The 20,402-nt window shown below is 44.3% G+C and overlaps 2 protein-coding genes across 3 annotated transcripts in view; one reads left to right on the top strand and one right to left on the bottom strand.

Annotated features, from left to right (window-relative positions):
* The window catches only part of LOC120835975, a 387,414-nt gene that overhangs the window by 246,311 nt on the left and 120,701 nt on the right, over positions 1-20,402 (bottom strand). The gene's annotated exons all lie outside the window — the stretch shown is intronic.
* Positions 1-20,402, top strand: part of LOC8035331 (S1 RNA-binding domain-containing protein 1) — a 70,636-nt gene that overhangs the window by 13,759 nt on the left and 36,475 nt on the right. For both annotated transcript variants that reach the window (XM_029992299.4, XM_029992301.4), the window contains exons 2-8: positions 3,545-3,784; positions 6,937-7,047; positions 7,824-8,065; positions 9,065-9,182; positions 12,417-12,564; positions 14,741-14,837; positions 16,288-16,450. In XM_029992299.4, the coding sequence (XP_029848159.2) occupies positions 3,545-3,784; positions 6,937-7,047; positions 7,824-8,065; positions 9,065-9,182; positions 12,417-12,564; positions 14,741-14,837; positions 16,288-16,450 (1,119 nt within the window). The remainder of the gene's footprint in view (positions 1-3,544; positions 3,785-6,936; positions 7,048-7,823; positions 8,066-9,064; positions 9,183-12,416; positions 12,565-14,740; positions 14,838-16,287; positions 16,451-20,402) is intronic.

The raw sequence follows: 20,402 nt of genomic DNA, 5'->3' as shown, positions 1-20,402 counted from the left end.
GAAAGCCTCCTTGCAGAAGGCATTTCCTAGTCAGTTTTCACGGCCTGTGGGGCTGTGGTGCCATCCTGTGGCAGCGTTGCGGACATTGGATAGGTGTACTCCGAACCAGTCCAAAGTCAGTGCATTTACCAGCTGGCACTAATGCTGATGCATTAGAAAAAAGATGCTTACTGCACTGACTATCAGGTACCATAGTCAACATGTGGAGCAGTGGCGAGTGAGCTGCCATGTCGCGTAATTTGTAAGCTATTCATACTGGGTGAATATAGAGCAAGCCTCAGCGGGCCCGTGAAAATTAGCGACGGGCCGGGCCGGGTCGGCTGTTGGATATGGCTAGCGGGACGCGGGCAGACTCAGGCCCAAGAGACAGAGGGCTGGGTCGGGCCAGGCTCCTAAATATTTCCCCGTGCAGGCCTTTAACATAAATTGGAAAATCATTTCATGGCCCCTTTGATCTCATAACTCAGTGGAAATGCGATTCTCCAGATCCACAGTTTTGGTGAAAGCCTAAGCATTTTTGTTTTCACTGTAGCTTGATGGTTTACCTTGAGTTGACGGTGACATCTTGCACATATGTTGGTCACTTTGCAAAGATTAACAAATCAGCACTCCATGAAATTACATGTTTATGGTTGGTAACAGGTTAAAAGTGCAGTTGAACACCCACTTTCATCACATACTTGTTGACTTCCACCGGGCTTTGACTATGTGTGTGCTAAAGTGTGTTCAAAGGCAGAATGCTTGTGCTGGAGGCAGAGCATCTTTAACCTGCCATCGACTATACAGTTATGTAAATTTAAGTGACGAGACAAAAATTAGAAAAATAAACAGTGACTTCTAAAATGTACTAAAGGCAAAATTAGGGACATGTGAATATCAAAGTGTTAGCTCAGTGCCATTCCTAGCTCCAACACTGTGATATTTTGTGGCTTTCCCTTGCACTCTGGAAGCTATAAAGAACCGCTATTTCACTTGAACCACTAACTACTCTCTCATCTTTAGTAAGATGTTAAGAAAACATATGAAATAACACTTACATTCAGCACATTCAGGAATTGAAGTTAACTATTTCGACAAACACCTTTAGAGAGAGTGAGAAATATTAAAACATGCCATGGGAGATGAAATGTAGAGGCAAAATTTATCCACTGAAGACGTATGGCTTGTCATTCCAGTATTTTAATTCGAGGTATTTTATTAATTTAAGTATTTTTTCATACTTCCTGTCAAATATTGAAATTTCCTTGCCCGTGTTTGAAGATTTTTTTTCTAACTAGGAGCCAAAAAAGATTCGAGGCATGAAAAGGGAAAATACCCTACTTGGAACGTCACTGACTCCCGGATCTGTGTTCTGCAACAAATGCTCTACGGTGTGAGGGTTGCCAGACAGTTAATTAACTTCATTTCTTCTAATTGTTTGCAGGCATTTCGTCAAACATTGATTTTTAATCACTTGTCACTCTCTTTGGCAATACATATACTGTCGAGACCGGTTATAACGAAGTCGGTTATAACGATATAGCGGCTACAGTGAAGCGATCACGATTTCCCCTTACCTTTTGCACTTCGTTATAACCGAAGTCGTTTATAACGAAATAGCGAATATAGCGAAGTGATTTCCGATTCCCATTGACTTCGTTATAACCGGTCTCAACAGTATGTCACTGCGTGGAAAGCGTTTCTTCCAAATCCCAAGACCCAAGTGTTCATGCCATATGTTAAGCTGCCTATGAGGGGTTTGTAGAATCCTTGTATGGTGCAACTTTTGTCCCTCACCCCTTGAATGCTCAGTGTACCCAAATGTAGCTCTAGCGGTCCGATCCAGATGCGAGCTTCAGAACAAACTGTTATCTTATTCAAAAGTTAAATCATTTTCTAAAACTTTCAGTGGGGAAATGGTGTCCCGTTCTTGGAACTTCATGCCGTTCAGCCCTATGTATTCGTGGGCTTTGTCGTCCACCATGTTACCATTAAAAATTTCTGAAAATCGCTTATAACTTTTGAAGAAGGTAACGGTTCATTCATAAACTTTGACATCCAGTTTGAACTGTTAACTGTACATTTGGATGAACACTGAGCATTTGATAATGCATAGTTAATTTTAGCAATTAAAAATAAAGACTAAATACTTTTTGGGGGGACACCCTGTACATAGCTTGCACAAACCTTAGAAAAATTGAATTCTGGGAAGGCTGTTGCCATATTGCTGAACCAAAGTGCCACTGCAGCCAAGGATGGTTGTTTACCAAACAGTGTCGACTGAGCATCATTCTGGCTTGCTGTGGAAATATTTGGCTGCATGTTAGATGTAACCAAGGGCAATGACAGTCATGACCGAATGGTATGCATGCTTCTCCTGGTTACCAAGAGTTACTGCGGGTCACTCAATGCCTGCATGAACTGTCGAAAACCTAAAAAAGTGGCTCCGACCTAGCCTCATATGTCAACAGAGATGCGCAGCATCAACACGGGCATAGCCCACAAAAGGGGCCATCTCCTATTGTTTTTCTTGGGGGGAAGAGGGGTGGGGAGGAGGAATGAGGTTGTGAATTGTTGGGAACCCAGTTAGTACTCATGAAATATTTGCAATGTAAAGATATGCGTTAGCTGCGCCGATAGTCTTGTGAGCAAGGCACGTCAATGAATTCCATTTGTTTTTAAAGCGCTTCATCCATGTTATTCAATGCTACGAATTCTGGTTCATTGGTCACTTTGTTTAAAGTATCGGTAAGCAGATAAAGGTGACCACTCAGCTTTACTTTGCCCTCTCAATCTGAGCTACGCTTAGATTGATTCAACAGTAGCGCATTGAATTGAGAGGGAACCAATCACATGTGCCCAGTCCCTCTGCTCCTCCCCCTTCTACCCAATCACAATTGTCATATCTTGATTGAATGCTTTGGTCGCATCTATTTATCCGCGGCTTTGGAGGGACACTGTGCATGTTGTTTGAGGAAAACACAACTGCGGTCATCGTGTCTACACTGACACAATGCTCGTAGAAGTCTTGATTATAGCAAATGTCCACATTTAAATATTCTGGTCTCGGCTTTATTTTTCTTATAGAATTTTCCCAACTGCTTTGTTCCAGCCTGGCGATGATTGACCTCAGATTAAATTCCAACGAGTGGAGCTCAGAAAATGTCGCTTGCCACCATTGTTATATAGCCGAGGTTGCGGCATGCTCATCGGGCCTGCCAAACATTTGTCGGTGTCTGGGAAACTGCAATGATACATGCTCTTTGCAGATGAATAGCATCTGCCGCTGCAAAAAGACATCATGGAATGGTATCTAGTAATTTATCACTCACGGTCTTCACGAGCATTTTCGCTCGCCTCATGGCATCATTTCACAGTGGACCTGCCTTTGCATTTTACCTTCGGGAGAAAGACACTTTTGTCAAATTTTGTGTCTTACAAGGCCAATGGCTTCTAGATCTAGATCACTTTGTGCATTCCAATATTTTTTTTAAAAATCTAAACAGTTTTAGAGAATGTCTCTGAATGCAGTCGTGTAATTCAGTGTAACCTTTCTATTTCGCAGGTAACCCAACAGAACTCAAAGCCTCTGGCGCCAGCACGTACGAAGGGCATCCGCAAGCGCAAGTTGGTTCCAGATGTAACCTGCATAGAGCCTACCGTTGTCCTTGATGATTCTTCTCGTGTCGCTGTCAAGGTTCCGGTCACGAAACGTCGCGCCAACGCTCCTGCCGCCAAGCGGCCCAAGAAGGAAAAGCCAGCAATGAGTGGGCCCGACATCCCTTTGGAAATGAATCCCGACACGGTGAGCCATCTCATTGCCTTCTGCGGCTAACCATCTTCTGAGGTACTACTAATTCTTTGTAGAATACTTTTGTTCCTTCAACACTTCTGTGTCGAAAGTGCCTTGCTGGCATGCACAAAGGACTATGTTAAGCTCTACTGGTAGGCGGTGGGGAGGAAAAAAAAATGCCCTGCCATGAAGCTTCCCAACCATCCCTCGTGAAGTATTCTGCCAGATTCAGTGTTGGTACTAAAACGTTGGCTCTTATTGTGTTGAATGCGTACAAATTTTGGTTGTTTAACAGATAGTGAGATGACACTTCATCCTGCATTCTCTCTAGGTGCTTACTACTTTGTTAGAAAAAAAAATTACCTACCGTAAAGTTCCATGAGAACGCCCGCACCCGAAAGATCGCCCATCCCGTTTTTCTGGCTAAATATCTGTAACATAAAAATTCGGAAACATTGCCCACCCCCGATTCCCATTGGACATCACGCAACGTGTGGTGGGAATCGCATCAACCGCCACGCAGTTTGCTGAACCGCGTTTTTGTCCGCTATGTGCATGCGCGATATCGGCTTCCGTAACACGCAAGTTGTTTCCGCATGTATGTTGTACCGTGAAATGCGAATCTGGTTTGTCGGTAATCTGCGGTATCCGTTACCAGGACATAAGTGTGCTGCAAATTCCTTCGTTTTTGTCCACGCGCGCAATATCAGTTCCTGTGACAGGCAAGTCTGTAGTGGGTTCCTACGTGTTCATTCCACTATAAAACTTGAATCTGCTGTGTCCACGATTTGAGGTATTCGTTCCCGTGAGATGCGAGTTCTCGGCGGGTTTCCGCGGGTCTTTCGCACCATGAAACGCGAATCTGCTGCGTCCGCAACCTGCGGTATCCTTTCCCGTGGCACAGGAGTTTGTAGCAAATTCCCACCAGTTTATCGCATTGTGAAACGCAAATTAGCAGTGTCCACGATCTGCGGTATCAGTTCCCACGTCACGTGGTTTGTAGCCAGTGTCAGAGTGTTTATCATTAATTTTTTATAAAGTTTTGCTGTGGCTTCCCCAAAGATAGCCCACCCCATGTTTTTTGCCATTTATCTCTTCATTTGGGTGGGCGTTCTTTTGGAACTTTACGGTATTCATACTGCACTAAAAATTTCTATTCAGTACTGAGCTTTGTTTTGCACATTAATACGAGCGTCTTTGTTCGCTTTATGGGCTCTTATTTTAACATAGGTGTTTTTTTTTGGGCTGCTTATGTAGGAAATGACAGATATAAAAAAATCAACCAACACAAGTCCTATGCACACCGTTGGTGGGCAGTGTTTTGGCCACCAGATTTTGATAATTTTGTTGGCTCTGTGTGTAAAATTTTTTGTAGGTATTGTATGTGCAATAGTTTTGCTAGGCTTGTCCAAAAGGGGCTGGAAATCTGTTTTTGTAGGGGCTGGCAAATATAATTATTTTTTAATAGTGTGCACCAAATAGAAACTGTGTGTAGAACAATTTCTAAAATTGAATTGAACATGCACATACCATATTTACACGAGTGTAAGTCGACTTTATTGTAATTCGACCCCCCACCTTACATTGCACATCAGAAAAAAAAATCTTTAGATGCACATTTTACTGCAAACATGTAAGAACGGCAAAGTATCTTTTTCGAAAACCCAGCCTCCAACATACGATCGATGCCTTCGCTCATGCAGTTTGTGCATGCACGCACAAAGTGCATGATATGCCCAGGTGTTATCAAAACTAGGAAGTTCACGCCGGGGGCAAGACAAATGAAGCTGCTTAGTTGTTCTCACTCCGTTCGCGACTAGACTATGACTCGTCCGCACTGGTGGTGCCAGTCCCGTCGTCATCACTGCTACGTTCTGAAGTACATTGTCGGCATCGTCCAACGAAATCTCACACTTTGCAAATGACAGCATCAACCGCATCTTCTGCACTTGCTCGGCAATCGCATTGCATGTCAGGAGCAAGGACCGATTGCGCACTTTTGTGGCGTACGTTGCAAGCCTGACCTCAAACTCCGGAATGCATCCATGCCTATCCAGACTGGCCTGCGGAAGCCTCTTCGTTTGCTGTCACAGTTTAAGTTCCCACGCCATTGCAGACTCCACTGGAGCCTCACCCGCTTTGACGGGTCGAACTTGCATCCTACAGCGCAGTTGTTGGTTGCTTCTGGGCGAAGAATGGCCGTAAACAAGCACCGAAAACCTAAACTGCCTAGATCACGTGTGTCAATACAAAAAACATAGTTAGCGCTCCAGCATGATATCGACACTCAATCAAACGACATACTACTATGACTCGTTAGAAAAACTGCGAAAAGAAGCCGCAGCTAGTGAGCTTTGAGGCTGTTCCAGCGGCCTCCAGAGTGGCTCCTGCAAGAAGTGCCGCCGTTCCCGGGAGTCGGGTGCACCGTGCGCTGTTCACCGCCATACATTTGGGTTCATTTGCGAATCACTATCAATTATACTTGTTTGCACAAATAAAAAAAAAGTATTTGTAAAATGAGCGCACAGCATACCGCAATGCTACAGGCTGAACTCGTCACAAGCCGTGATGTTCTTGATGAAGAAAGGTAAAAAACGCAGGCAGGCTGGTGAGTGACATCCATAGTAACCTTGAGATGTTGGAACAATAAAAAAATGGACAGAACAATGAAGTGTGTAACACAGCTGGAAATTTATTGAACAACCATTGCCTTATATACATGTCCTAGACCTCTTTCACAATTCATACGACCTCCTAGTCCCCTACACAGTGTACCTACGGTTCTTGGTATCGCAATTTTTTAGTTTTCATCGGCGGTGGAATGCTTTAATTTAATTATAAGTCGATCCCCCCCTCCCCCTAACACTTCAGATTTTTAAAAATTGAAAAATGGGTCAACCTAGATTTGTGCAAATACGGTATATAATGAAAAAAGTGGCTAAAGATCCAACTTGAAATATTGAATGTGGATGAAATGTCAAAAGTATTCTACTCATAATGAAAAAATTCTAGATATATTTGCATAGTTTTGCTTGGAATTTTTCAGCTATTTTTTTTGTTGCCATTATCCTGCTTGCACTCTGACTGAGGCCTGTATAAACTCTTAGTGTAGTCCTTTCTATACTTTAAAAGAGTTGTCCAACAAAACAGTAAAAACTCTTTAGATGCAGGGCGACCAAAAAGTCTCGTTTCTTGGAAAGAGGGGTGCTGACGACTCAGCTGCCGGGCCTTCCAAGAAGATAAAGCAAGAGGATGCTTCCAGCAAGGCTGCGATCGTGAGTGAACGAGTGTTTTACATATCACTATTTTTAGGAACATACACAGCAATGAAAGGCCACAGGTCAACAGTTTTTGCTGTAATGTCACAGTAATGTGGATGACGTGCAGTGCTCCAGCCCAGGAATTCTTAAACTCCTTTATTTCAAGAAACCCCTATCTGCCCTGAATGGTCTCATCATTTCTTCATTAGATGAGTGCAGGAGACCTTGTAAACAATAATGCACATACTAGTGTCTGACTAATAGTTAAGTGTCAATTAGTTTCTCAGATCTGCAAAAATAGTGTTTAGTCTTGAAGAAGTGTCTACTTAGAGGACAGGGACAGTCAAGAAAACTTTAGGGAACTCACAAGAGTGCTCTGGGGACCCTAGGGTTCCTAGGAACACAGTTTGAGAACCCATGCTTCAGCCCATGCCAAATGTTATATTTGTGTGTGTCTGTACTTCATTCTAAATGTTTTCCAAGTTTTCGCCAAAAGGTTGCTCAAAAGTTTTGCAAAACGTAAAATCGCCGACGCAGCATCTATCGTCCTGTCTCGCGTTAGTACGGCGACCCATTTGGTTTCCGACTTGCTCCGAAACAATGCTGCGTCAGGGCTGTCTTTCTAGTGTTGAATTGAGATTGTATGTGTGACCGAGTGGAAATCACTGGACAAAAATCAAATGTACAAAAATTGGGATGCGGCAAACGCACCAGTCTGAAACGCATGTCAGGCGCCCTAGTTGAAGTAACCGAAGGCGACGGCCGGCCCGTCACTGTTGCACATCTTTCAGGGTCTGCCATCCTCTGACGAAGTCATCGATGTCGACGCAGAATGGGAGGCGCGCTACGGCTGGAAGGTGGACCTAGCAGTTTCGGCAACCGTCAACGCTCGTGTAGATGTCGTTCGCAACGTGGTGGACATGCTGCAGAAGGACTGCACAATCCCCTTCATAGCCCGCTACAGGCGGGAGCAGACGGGAGGTCTGCAAGCAGATGAACTGCAGAACATCCAGCAGACCTACCAGAGCCTGCTGTGCGTGGTGCCAAATGCTTTCAATTATCCGTGTTACTGTAAAGGGGAACTCCGCCGATTTTCCGGGCTACCTAATCCAAAGGCATCATCTGATTACGGATGGCTTCCTGATTCCGAAATGCTATCTCGTTTTCCCATATTCACTCTAGTTAATTCAAAAAGGGATATTTTGTTTGCTGCCGAAACCGAAACATCGCTCTCCCTAGTTTTTCCCCAGTTATCCCCGCCACCCAAGCGTGACGTCACGGATGTGCAGCAAGCTAGCAATCGGGTACGCACGCGCCCGCCTTTCTCGCATCTAACAGCGAGAAAACCTGGGCGTTCATGCTATTTTGAAGCTGATAATAATCTATATTTGCATAAAGTATGACCTTGGTCTACATGCTAAACTATAAAAAAGTAAAAAAAAAAAAACGGGAGCAATTGGATTTTTGAGAAAACCGTTTTTGCAACTCAGTACGCTCAAGCCGCAGCTCGCTAGTTTCATGAAATCGCTAGTAACCCGACGCCATCTATCAACATGTGCGCCAAACGCACGCCGCTACTCTACTTGGCCGTCTGCGTCGCCATTCGCCGTTGACCCTGGCGAGTTTTTTGGCCCTATTGTTGTTTTTTTGTTACAGAAAAAGAGCTATGCTTTGTAATTAAAGAAAAAAAAGAAAAACCTGTGAAATACACTTTTGATGAAAAGCTTAGATTGCTACGTGCAGGCGTCGATTTTTACGGTCCATTTTAGCGAGAGCCTGGTGACTTGGGACACCTTATATTTGTCTTGAGTGATAGACGAGGAACCTCTCCCGGTCTCGGCGTTGATCCAGTAAAGCAGTGCAGGAGCTACCCATCTTGTAAACAATGATGGATGCACTGAGGAGCTTTTAACTCGTAGTTATGCTTCAATGAGTGGCTTGGGGAAACCCATGAGGGTACCCTACTGACCCAGTTTGAGAACCTATGGGTGCGGGAACTGAAGTTTGTTTTTCTGTTTCTTTGCTCATGTAGTTCAGTCAAGAAGAAAGCGCAGACCATGCTGGCGCATCTGGCAAAGGAGAAGAAGGGAGATGCGACGGTCAAGAAGCTCATCATCAGTGCCAAGAGCTTGGAAGAACTGGACCACATTGTGCGTATAAGCGTTACGCACCTCTCACCCCGAGCTGAAACTGTGAAGAAATGTCATTCTCATTGTTCGTACAGTGCTGCATGCAACTGGGAGCATTTTCTGTAGAATGTCGAGAGGGATTTCTGTTTCTCTTCATTGGTTTCTCGCGTTTTTCTCCAGTGGATGGTTAGGACTACAGCTGCTATAGTGTGTCACTTCTTGACAGTACAGTCAAATCTCGATATAACAAATTTCATCGGCCTCGCGAAAAGCATTTGTTATTCTGGAATATCAGTATACAGAAAAACTCTTAAACTGTATTTAAATCTTGGTAAAAATAACATACCTTTGCTATAGAAATATCCAAACGCTCAGATTTATCCGAAAAAAAAAAAAAAAAGTTACACGTGATTGAGCACTACTACTTATTTACTGTAAGAAAATGTCCAGCACAAACGCTCTAGCAGGAACGACTTGACGTTGATAGTGACACGGGCACCGCTCGCATGATTCAAAATACTGTACACCTAATGGAAGAAGTCCGAGATCTTCTGGTTGGTGCTGCACAAACGCTGCAGGAAAAACAATTCAATGTCGTCCACTTTCCTGTGGACATCCTCTGTCGCATTTTCACACCTTCCAAGGGATATACGCAACTTGCTGATATGGAACATCCTGTGTGAAGGAGAGGAATGCCAAGTTTGGCAGTTAGGCCAACCGGCGGAACCTTCCTATAGACCGACACGCGGGCCTGACGTCGTGGAGCTGCGGCGGCGCTGCGATCGTGCCGGAGCCGGGTGTTGTGCGCAAAATTGTGCGCGTTTTGCATGGCCATAGCATTTCAGCATGTCGCAAAGCTGTGTAGCCGTTAATTGCACCGAAAGCTCCAGCAAAAGTGGCAGAGTGAGTTTCCACAAGTTCCCGGCAAACTCTGAAAGGCGCAGAAGGATAATACTCATGGATCGAAAATAATGGTCGCCTCGTGCAGACGACCGCTTGTGTGGGAAGCACTTCCTTGGAGGCAAGTGTGGCTTTCATTGCAATCTCCGTCCCGAGGCTCGCTTATATGCAGGCAAACTGTCGTCTGATCGAGGCCACCCAGATTTTGTTGCTACGGTGTTTGCGCACAAAGCACCGGCCAAGCGCTTGTCGGTGGCTTGCTACCAGTGGTGGTGGCGACGCGTTACAAGAAACAGAGTTGCCGGTAACACGTTACTTTTTCTGTAATGTAATAATGTACTTGTTATTCTTTAAGACAGTAAAGGGGAACATACTTATGCTAAATTCCGAATAACGCGTAGCAGTAGTTACGTTTCTCAATACAGTAAAACCTCGTTATAACAAAACGGGATATAACAAACTAATGGATATAACAAAGCAATCATAATTCCCCTTGCTTGCTAATAGTGGGAAGAAATGGACATTGGCTATAACAAACTAATGGTTATAACGAAATAATTATGACCGCTCCTTCAACTTTGTTATAACGAGGTTTTACTGTATATATTCTTTCAAAGAGCTAAAAAAAGTAATTTTTTTTTTCCGGCCTTTTATGTTTTGTTTTACCTTCAGCCCAGATGCAGCCGACGCTACAAGCTGATGGAACCAATCAACAGCGCCAAAACCCACCATTATGGTGTCCATTATGTTTCTGTATGTGTTCTACCGTCGTTGAACCAATCATAAACAAGAAAGACCCAGTGACTCGCTCTTTTGATGCTGCTTGATTGGTCCCATTGGCTCGTAGCTTCGGCTGCGCCTGGACTTAAGCTGAAACGAAGTGCAGCACAGTCACAACAGACCTGGGTATCTGAGTTGTACGGAAGATCCCTTTGGGAAGGATATCACCGACCACATTGGCAATCCTTTAGGAAGTATGGCAATGGTGAACTACCACCAAGTCAACTCGTAATGATCGCAGATATCGTACTGTATTTTCTCGAAAATAAACCTTCTAAAAGGGGAAGCTGCACCTGTAATTTCCAGAGTTCACGTCGGGAACAGTCACTTGGGCTTATGGAAACTGCAATGCAGCCGATGAATAAACACGGAAGTTGTTTTATCAGAAAACTCTGCCCATTCTCAGATGCCAAACTGACATCTTCATGCTCCGAATCTTTGTACGGATGGAACTTTTGAGATACATCGTTGTCGGTGCATTGACATTTGCTAGATTTCTTTAGAAATTGCAGTGATTGGCACTCTGTTCCTTGCAATAAAATATTTTTGCTGTTTTTTTTTCTTCGAAGGCTGCACCTATTTTTAACAAATACGACAATAACTTAATTATTTCCTCTTTTTCTGTTCACCAGTGAACTTTCTGGTGCCAGCTGTCTGTCCAGCATATTTGCTTTATGTAGTTTTTCTCACAGGATATTTGAGGCATTTCAGCTAACCTGTGCCAAGACTTTAAAAAATGCTGTCGCATGCTATATGTTCTCAACAAATGTCCAGTCCTATTAAGCAAGTCAAGATTACGCTGGTGATGTGCCAAGCTGGCCAGTTAACAGACTAAGTAGCCAACTTCTTAAATAATAATTTGCATGCAAACCTTCCAACCCCAATGTTTATGAGTGCGTGGAGAAACAATCTATTGAGTCTTTTTCATGCATTCCACATGACGAAGGGCACTAACACTGCAGTTTGCTAGCAGATAGTCACGAGTTCCTTGGATCTCGCGCACCTTCTTTAAAGCTGGAAAAAATTGGACACGCAAGGGCTTCCCTGATGGAAACAACACTGTGGGATGTGCCAGTTTGGCACGTCGCTAAACATATTTTGACTTAATTGTGCAATATTATTGTGAGCAAAACTGTGGTGGTTCGACGCGTGTGGCATGCATCGGCTTTAAGTCTCAGAACAAGTTAACTGAAACAACCCGTATGTAGGGTGTTCTTGGAATCTTCCAGGCAGTACTAGAAAACGCTTTCGCGTGAACATTGAGTTGAGAACAAATAACATAAAAATCTTGTGCCGTGTTTTGTTTTTTTTCCACATCTCGCGTGTTTTGACAGCGGCTTTTTCTAGCCAAGTCGCTTGCATGCTTCCCTTTTTGCCGCGTTAAAGTCAACGATTTCTTAAAGGAGCTCGTGCCTTCAGCCTTGTAAATGCAAACAAAACCGAAAGTCCAGCTCAGGCTCCGAAGTGTCCCATACTATGTTTCAACTCGTGCGAGAACGAGTGAATTGTTACCTTGGACGCAGCGACAACTGAGACGTTGTTGCCTGCAAGAGTGCCATTGCCATTTCTTCCCAGTTTGCTCCTTACAAGGAGGCCAAGGGCAAGTCCCTAGCCCAGAGAGCCAAGCTTCTGGGGCTCGAAGACTCGGCGAACCGGATACTGCAAGGACAGACCACGGTAGAAGCCCTCCCACCGGAGACTCTAGTCAAACCTGAAGTCAAAGGTAACTTGGAACTTTCCGGTTCGTCCGAAAAACTGTCCAGTTTGTTCCCGGTTAAGACTTCAGAGGGGGGTCTCAAAGGACGTGACCCATGGCTCGTTAGGATGTGGCACTCGAGCCCCTCGTGAATTACTCTATTTGCGCTAGCTCAATTCACAAATTTTTCAAAATGTAAAAAGACCCTTCACGAAACTTCGTTGTGCAACATTTCTCGGGCACAAAGTGTACGATTGGATCCAAGTCCTGGACGTATGCCGACGCAACATTTGTTCTCTAAATAAGCTGAGCCCAGTTTGTGCCGCACGCCAACGCAGCCCCCATGTCCAAGAGATGCTTGGAGTGTGCACCCAAACAATGGTGGACTTGGACGATTGGTGCAGCAGCTGCCACGTGGTGCACGCTTTTGAAAAGTGTCCGATTGGGGGAATATTTTGCGGGTGCAAAGGTTTGCGATTTGGAGTGGTACGCTATGCATTCTTCACCGTGGTGCCATACATTCTCACATTCGATTTTATGCAATATTTTTTTTTGGTTTTGCTGTGGCGTCCCCAAAGATTGCCGACCCCATGTTTTTCACCATTTATCTCCATTCTGGGTGGGCGTTCTTTCGGAACTTTACGGTTGTAATATATTTAGATGGTGTACAGTCGATTCCTTATAATTCAAAGCTCACGGGCACAATGAAACACTTAATATTAAGCATTCCTTGAATTAAAAAAAAAAAAGCACAGTCAAATAGTTTTTTTTTTATTCAGGGCTCACCGGGAGAAGTTGATTTTTGCTTGCTTCTGCTAATGGAGATGCGCAAAATTCTGCAAATGAAGACGTAAAGTACTAACTGTGCTCTGCCTACTGCAAACCTTTTAGGGCGCCCTCAGCATTTTGTTTTTTTGCCAAAGAGGACATAAAATTGTGGTCCGGTGTTCCACAAGCAGTTTCCGTGTCAGCGGCACTCGGCCACACGGCATGGAGAGAGATGTGATCATGAGGCCTAACCGCTTGCATGACGTAACTGTCGGAAAGCAGAATACACACCATGGCATTGTCGACATAAATATATTTGATGGACAAAGCATCTCGTAGGGCTGGGTAATGCCTCAAACCAAGCCTTGTTGGCCCCATTCGTGCCGCTCGTAACTTCCGTAGAAAAGATACCATGATGCACGTGCCTGCAGTCATGCTGGCTTGGTCTGTTTTTGGCGTGGCTTGGCCTGACTGCTTAATTGGCTTGATTGCGTGGCGGATTAGTGGCGAGCTGCACTCATTCATTCTTTTTTCCAATGGCACACACGGTAGATAAAAAAAAAGAATTAGGGTGTGGGTATGGTTATACAGCCTGAACTTAGTCTGCCTCAACAGGAAACTTGTCTCTCGGCTGTAGATAAATTTAGCCAGTGCAGTACAACCGCTAGCCTGAGATTTTTAATGTGCATCACGCAGTAGTGATACACAACCGTACGCGAGTACGATGCTTATCCAGATCGAAACAGGCAGGGGTGGGTTTGAACCCAGGATGCCTGAGCTCTGCAGTGCTAGCTTTTGGTCCACATGCTACGAGCTGGTGTGGGCTAGTTCAGTCGACCACCGATTTCCTCACACATGGTAGATGAAAGCAAAAAAGTGTGCACAGGTGCGATTTAAGCTTGGTCAGCATAATCGCCAGGCTTTTTTATGCTCCCGGAGGTGCCAAACTTCTGAAGCACATCAACAAATCCTTCGAATTAACCAGTTCCAAAGGTTAAACTTCGAATTACCGTGCCTTTTCCCCATAGACTTGTATGTGTAATTGCCGGGATCACACTCCTGCTTCGAACTAACCGGAAATTTGAATAAACCAACTTTGAATTACTGAGAGCTGACTGTATATAAAATAAATATGTGTGTTTGAGAATGCTATTTCCACATAAATTGGAAACTCTAATGGAAAAGGGGAGCAATTCTCTTTCTAGACTTTTGATTTCGAGAAGTTAATACTGAGGTGTCTTCAAGCTGAAAAGTCCATGATCAGATTTTTGCAAAAATATACTGGTTTAAATTTAATCTTACTTAACTAAACCATCGTACATCCAATTTCAAGAGTGTTTATGTTGTAGTAAATGCCTTTGCATCCATGGGTTATTACTGGGAGGCAAAAGGAGTTAGGACTGATGCTTGAAATTGTTTGTTTTATACACTAAAGGCCTAGCATCGGCAAACGACGTGCTTCTGGGATGGCAGCACATCATCGCCGACTTCATTTCAAAAGACCGGGCTGTTCTGGACTTCCTGTCAAACATGTGAGCTGCCATCCTTTGTCCTTCCTCAGTATATTTTATATATTTGGTGGGCCACAGGATAGCAGCGTCTGGGAAACACTGATATAGAACATCATTTCCCAAGCTGGGTTCCTAGGAGAATAGGGGCTCCATCAGCCCAACGTACATGCATCTCTAAAACAGTTAGTGCGAGAGACAAGGGCAGGTAGAAGAATGGACAGGATAAGCGCTTGTGCTGTCCAGGCTTCTACTTGTCCTTGTCTTTTGTGCTAACTGTTTCTTAGATGTTTATCCAACTAGGCCATCGACTTACATCATATATGTGCATCATTGTTTATGAAGTCTCTAGGCTTCTGCACTGCTTTATAGCATCAATACTGAGACAGGTGGTCCGATTTTGGTGAAGCCACAGCTTGCATGTAATCAACCAATGATACGTATTTGTCCAGTTTGTGAGTTTGCAATCAACAATATTTTGGTGAGAACGTCTCATCAACCTACAAATGGTGAGAGAGGTCTCGCTGCCTTTGATGTGCTTGTCCTTAGCAGTCCTTTCTTTACCGGTCAGTGTCAGTTTGTGTGTGGCAGCAAAAAAATTTAAGATTTGTAAATGAATCACATGTTGTCAGTGGCTTCCAACATGAAATAGTGGAGAATCCCCATTTCAGCCTGCACCTGATCTCACTTTGCTGTGGCACTCAATTCGTAGCAGATGGTATGTCAAGACCATCGACATACAGTGTTTAAACACAGAATGTGTTTTATCAGCAGATTTTTATGGAGCTCTGTAACGTTTGACTGTAATGGCCGACAATAGTGGCTGGCTGCTTTGCTTTGCCGACTGAGCTATCCAGTGTCGGTGGCTGCTAGCATGTAAAAGGAAATTCACTGGTGCGGCGCGTGAAGGCACTGTCTCTCGCTTCATAGCCTTTCATGTCAAGCTGCATCATCTCACAGTGCTTGTCAGAAATGAGAGTGAATGTCCGGTAAGTGGTGCCGTTCAGATGCCCTTCTCTTCCCTAGAAGGCCTATCACATATTCTGTGCTTACCAGTCTGTCAGCATGATCAGGCTTGTAAAATGTTCTTGTTTTATTTTCGTCTGCAAATGTCGCTTTTTATCAGACCAACCGCTTTCTTCAATTGTGTTAGCAGACGAATCGTCGACGGACGCCATCTTCGCTCTTTTTGTGAGAGGCAAACTATGTCTTGCTCTCTCGGTGAGCAAAATCGGACTCCAGTAGGGTTTCTCGGCTAGCACTCCAAACGGATGGGCATTCCTCATGTTAGAAAACGCCCCTGGGGCCCTAATCTATACGGCGGGACCTAGGGACCGGGACGCTGCCGCCTGCTGCGATTGGCCAGCTCTGCACATCTGACCAATCGCAGCAGGCGGCGATGTCCCAGTCTCTTGGTCCCGCTTGGTCCCGCTGTGTAGATTAGGGCCCCTGATGTGGGAGCTGCCCCTGCCAGGTCCAAGTCTCCGGGGATAATGCTGACGGCCACCAAATCTTCGTCTGCCGCCAAGAAAGCCAAGGAGGCTCTGACGGAAGGCAAGCAGCAGGACCATTCCGACAAGAAGTATGACAACTACATCAACTTCTCCAGGGATGTCAGATCGGTCCAGCCGTACCAGGCAAGATCGGTTCCTGCTTCTTACCTTCACCCCCCGTCTCATTTGTTTAGATGCGAAAGCATTTCCGAGCAAACCCTACACACTTCCGAGTCCATAGCTCGGTTTGTAACCAGCGAAGCAGCCGGCATGGGTCTGTTATACATAAGCATACAAGAGTAATGCACCCAACAAATATGATGCAGTATATTAGCTTCTGAACAGAAAGTGGAGTGAACGAAGGTCTCTTAATTGGCTGTTCAGAGGGAAACATTCAAATTGTAGAGAAAAACATTTGCATTCAGATGGTTTTTTTTTTTTTTTTTTGGCAGCGGCAGCGGCTCGTGGCACAGCGCTTACGATTTCATCTGACCTTTACAGTGACTGTGCTACAAACAGCTCGTCGTCGAGGCGGCTTCGCCGAGTCATCAAGCCCACGTACCAGGAGGAGCTGCAAACACGCTGCACGAGTTGCCAGACCACAAGGACTAGCAGCTATAAAAGCAAGACCAGCGACTCTGCAGGACAATTTGGCAGCGGCAGCGGCTCGTGGCACAGCGCTTACGATTTCATCTGACCTTTACAGTGACTGTGCTACAAACAGCTCGTCGTCGAGGCGGCTTCGCCGAGTCATCAAGCCCACGTACCAGGAGGAGCTGCAAACACGCTGCACGAGTTGCCAGACCACAAGGACTAGCAGCTATAAAAGCAAGACCAGCGACTCTGCAGGACAATTTGGCAGCGGCAGCGGCTCGTGGCACAGCGCTTACGATTTCATCTGACCTTTACAGGTTAGTGTGGGATCTGGGCCAATTATTGTTTATTTACGCCGCTGCTGCTGCCAAGCAAACTTCTTTGATTTGTTGATGTGCTAGAATGCCTCTAGATTCGATCTGCATTGTATGTAAAGAGGTGTTATCCGACGTAGAAGTTTCTATTACGTGCTGTGAATGTGACTCTTTTTACCATCTTGGTGCGTGCTCAGGTGTCACAGCCGTAGCCTTCAAGTCTAAAAACGCAAGCGCGTGGAAAAGTTGGCAATGTTCTACTTGCCAGAGAGTAAAACAAAGAGGAGGCCCATCCGGTAGGAAGGGGGAAGTGGTCGACATGCCTACACTATTGGTAACCATCAACGCCAAACTAGACAGCCTAATGAGTCTAAAAGAAACCGTGACCGGAATCGAAACGTCAATGCAGATGCTATCTGATAAGTATGATAAGATTCTCGAGCATATTAACCATCAGGACAATGAAACAAAGGCAGTGAAAAAGCGTCTTGAAGCTCTTGAACGACTAAAAACCGGCGAGGAAATTGAACAGTTAAAACGCGATCTAAGCGATATGGAATGGCGCAGTAGGCGACCCAACCTCGAAATCTACGGGATCCCTGTAGCTAAAGAAGAGAACCTCTTGGTTCGTGTTAATGAAATTGGAGCAAGACTAAACCTTCCAGAACTGACTGACGGCGATATCGTAAATATGCACAGACTCCCGGCAAAGCAAGATAGAAATCCAGGCGTAATTGTGCGTTTCGCACAGCAGACCACTCGCGACCGGTGGCTTGACAAAAAAGGAGAACTCAGGCGTAGTAGAAGCAACGTTTTCTTCCAAGAAAACTTGACGAGACAGAGTAAGGCCCTTTTGTGGGCGGCTAAAGAATGGGCAAAGCGAAATAACTATCAATACGTCTGGCACCGGAATGATAAGGTGTTTATCAGGAAACAAGACGGCGAGAGGGCGCTTAAAATCTCGGATGCTGCCGACCTTGATACGATTCTGTGAATATCACTTACTGTTTTTTCCTCCTTGTCCTTTTTGGGGTGAATGACCGAAAGCACCTTTTTTCTACCGCAAAACGTGAAAAGCTATCTCGGTGAAGATCTAATGTCATGCGTGACGTGTTTTCATTTAAATACTCAGTCAGCCAAAAACAAAGCTGTTGACCTTGAGTTGCTTTTCGATCAATTTGGTTTTCACTTTGATGTTATAATGCTTACCGAAACTTGGTACACGGATGAAGCTGATGTTCTGAAACTGCCGTCGTATCGTTCTTTTTACGTCAATCGCTCAGAGAAGCGTGGTGGCGGTGTGGCCATCCTGACTAAAGACTCTCGCTGTGAATTAATAAAAGATTTCAGCTGCGTCACACAGGATTACGAGATGCTTTGTGTTCGTAGTAAAGATAATATTTTTGCTGTTATATACCGACCCCCTAGTGGCAGTCTTGAAACCTTCTTTGAGTACTTTGAGTCCTTCTTAATATTTGTCAATGAAGGAAAGTATAATGTTACTTGTGGTGGAGACTTTAACATTGATATGTGTACGGACACTACTGTTAAACGCACATTTACGACTTTAATTAATACTGGCGGATGCAGAAACGTTATCAACAGCCCCACGCGAGTTACCTGCCAATCCAAAACACTAATAGACTTGTTCATATCAAATCGCTCGACAGAGCATATAAAAGCTGGTGTTGTATGTTGCGATCTTAGTGACCACCTCCCAATATTTATTTCTGACAAATATATGAAACGGGAGGCAAATAAGAAGCAGTGTACAATGTTTCAAAAAATAACACTTGATGGACTAGACCATTTTTTAACCGCTCTATCAGATATAAATTGGGATAGCGTACTCAACCAGGATACCGCCGAAGAGGCCTACAATATATTTATGGAATTGTTTTCTGAGCAATATTTGACACACTTTCCCTTCAAATCTATGAAAACTTCTAAACGCATTAAAAAACCGTGGGTTACCCCCGAACTGCATTGTAACATTCGTACGAAAAATGCGTTATATGCAAGATTTGCGAAGTCCAGAGATCAAAACGATCTAAGAGTCTTCAAAACATACCGCAACAGCTTGACAAAAGAGCTGCGGCGAGCTAGACAAAGCTATCATTTTAACGTGTTCAAATCAGCGCAGGGTCATGCCGATGTCATATGGAAAGAATTAAACGCCCTCTTAGGTCGAAATCGCTCCCGCGGCTCTATTGTAAAGATTGTCAATGACGGTGCTGAACTAACTGGGCATGCGTTAGCGAATGCCTTTAATGAACATTTCATAAGCATTGCAGATAAAACTAACACCGTAAATTCTTGCTTGTTTCGTGACACCAGAAATAATAACTCAATATTTTTAGAGCCAGTCGTTGACGCCGAATTAATTTCTGTAGTTTTGCAACTTAAAAATAGTGGTAGTTGTGATGCGGATGGCATACAGATAAGGCCAGTGAAGCATGTTGTTCATGCGTTGGCGCCGGTACTAACCCATATATTTAATCTTTGTATAACCACAGGTGTATTTCCTAAACGTATGCAGATAGCAAAGGTGTCCGTCCTACATAAAAAAGGGAGTGTTAACGATATGGGAAACTATAGGCCAATTTCGATACTACCTGTGTTTTCGAAGATACTCGAGAAACTGCTTCATATAAGACTAATTAACTTTTCTAATAAGTATAACTTAATAACAGCCTCACAGTTTGGTTTCATAAAACAAAAGTCAACGGAATCTGCTCTGCTTGTTCAGAAAGAACACATACTTCAAAGCTTCGAGGAAAAGAAGATGGTTCTTGGTATCTTCGTAGACTTCACAAAGGCATTTGATTGCCTAAGTCATAAAATTTTAATTGAAAAACTAGACACTTACGGTATTCGAGGGCACGCACTGAAGTTAATAAAATCTTACCTGGCAGACCGAATGCAGTTTGTTTGTATTGATGGGCACTCCTCAACTACAAAACCAATCATTTCTGGTGTCCCACAAGGTAGTATATTGGGTCCTTTTCTTTTTAATATATTTGTAAATGATATTGTTAACATTACTTCCGAAGCAAAATTTGTAAACTACGCCGACGACACCACTTTACTTTTCACTGCGGAAAACGTTGATCTGCTGTTCGAATCGGCAAACCTGGCGCTTTCTAAGTTGAACGTCTGGAGCCGCATCAATTCGTTACAAATAAACG

The sequence above is a fragment of the Ixodes scapularis genome, unplaced genomic scaffold (assembly GCF_016920785.2).
Source record: "Ixodes scapularis isolate PalLabHiFi unplaced genomic scaffold, ASM1692078v2 PGA_scaffold2__306_contigs__length_199485367, whole genome shotgun sequence".
In the NCBI taxonomy this organism is placed as follows: domain Eukaryota; kingdom Metazoa; phylum Arthropoda; class Arachnida; order Ixodida; family Ixodidae; genus Ixodes; species Ixodes scapularis.
Note: the sequence above shows the minus strand (reverse complement) of the source record. Positions and strands in the feature narration are given on the sequence as shown.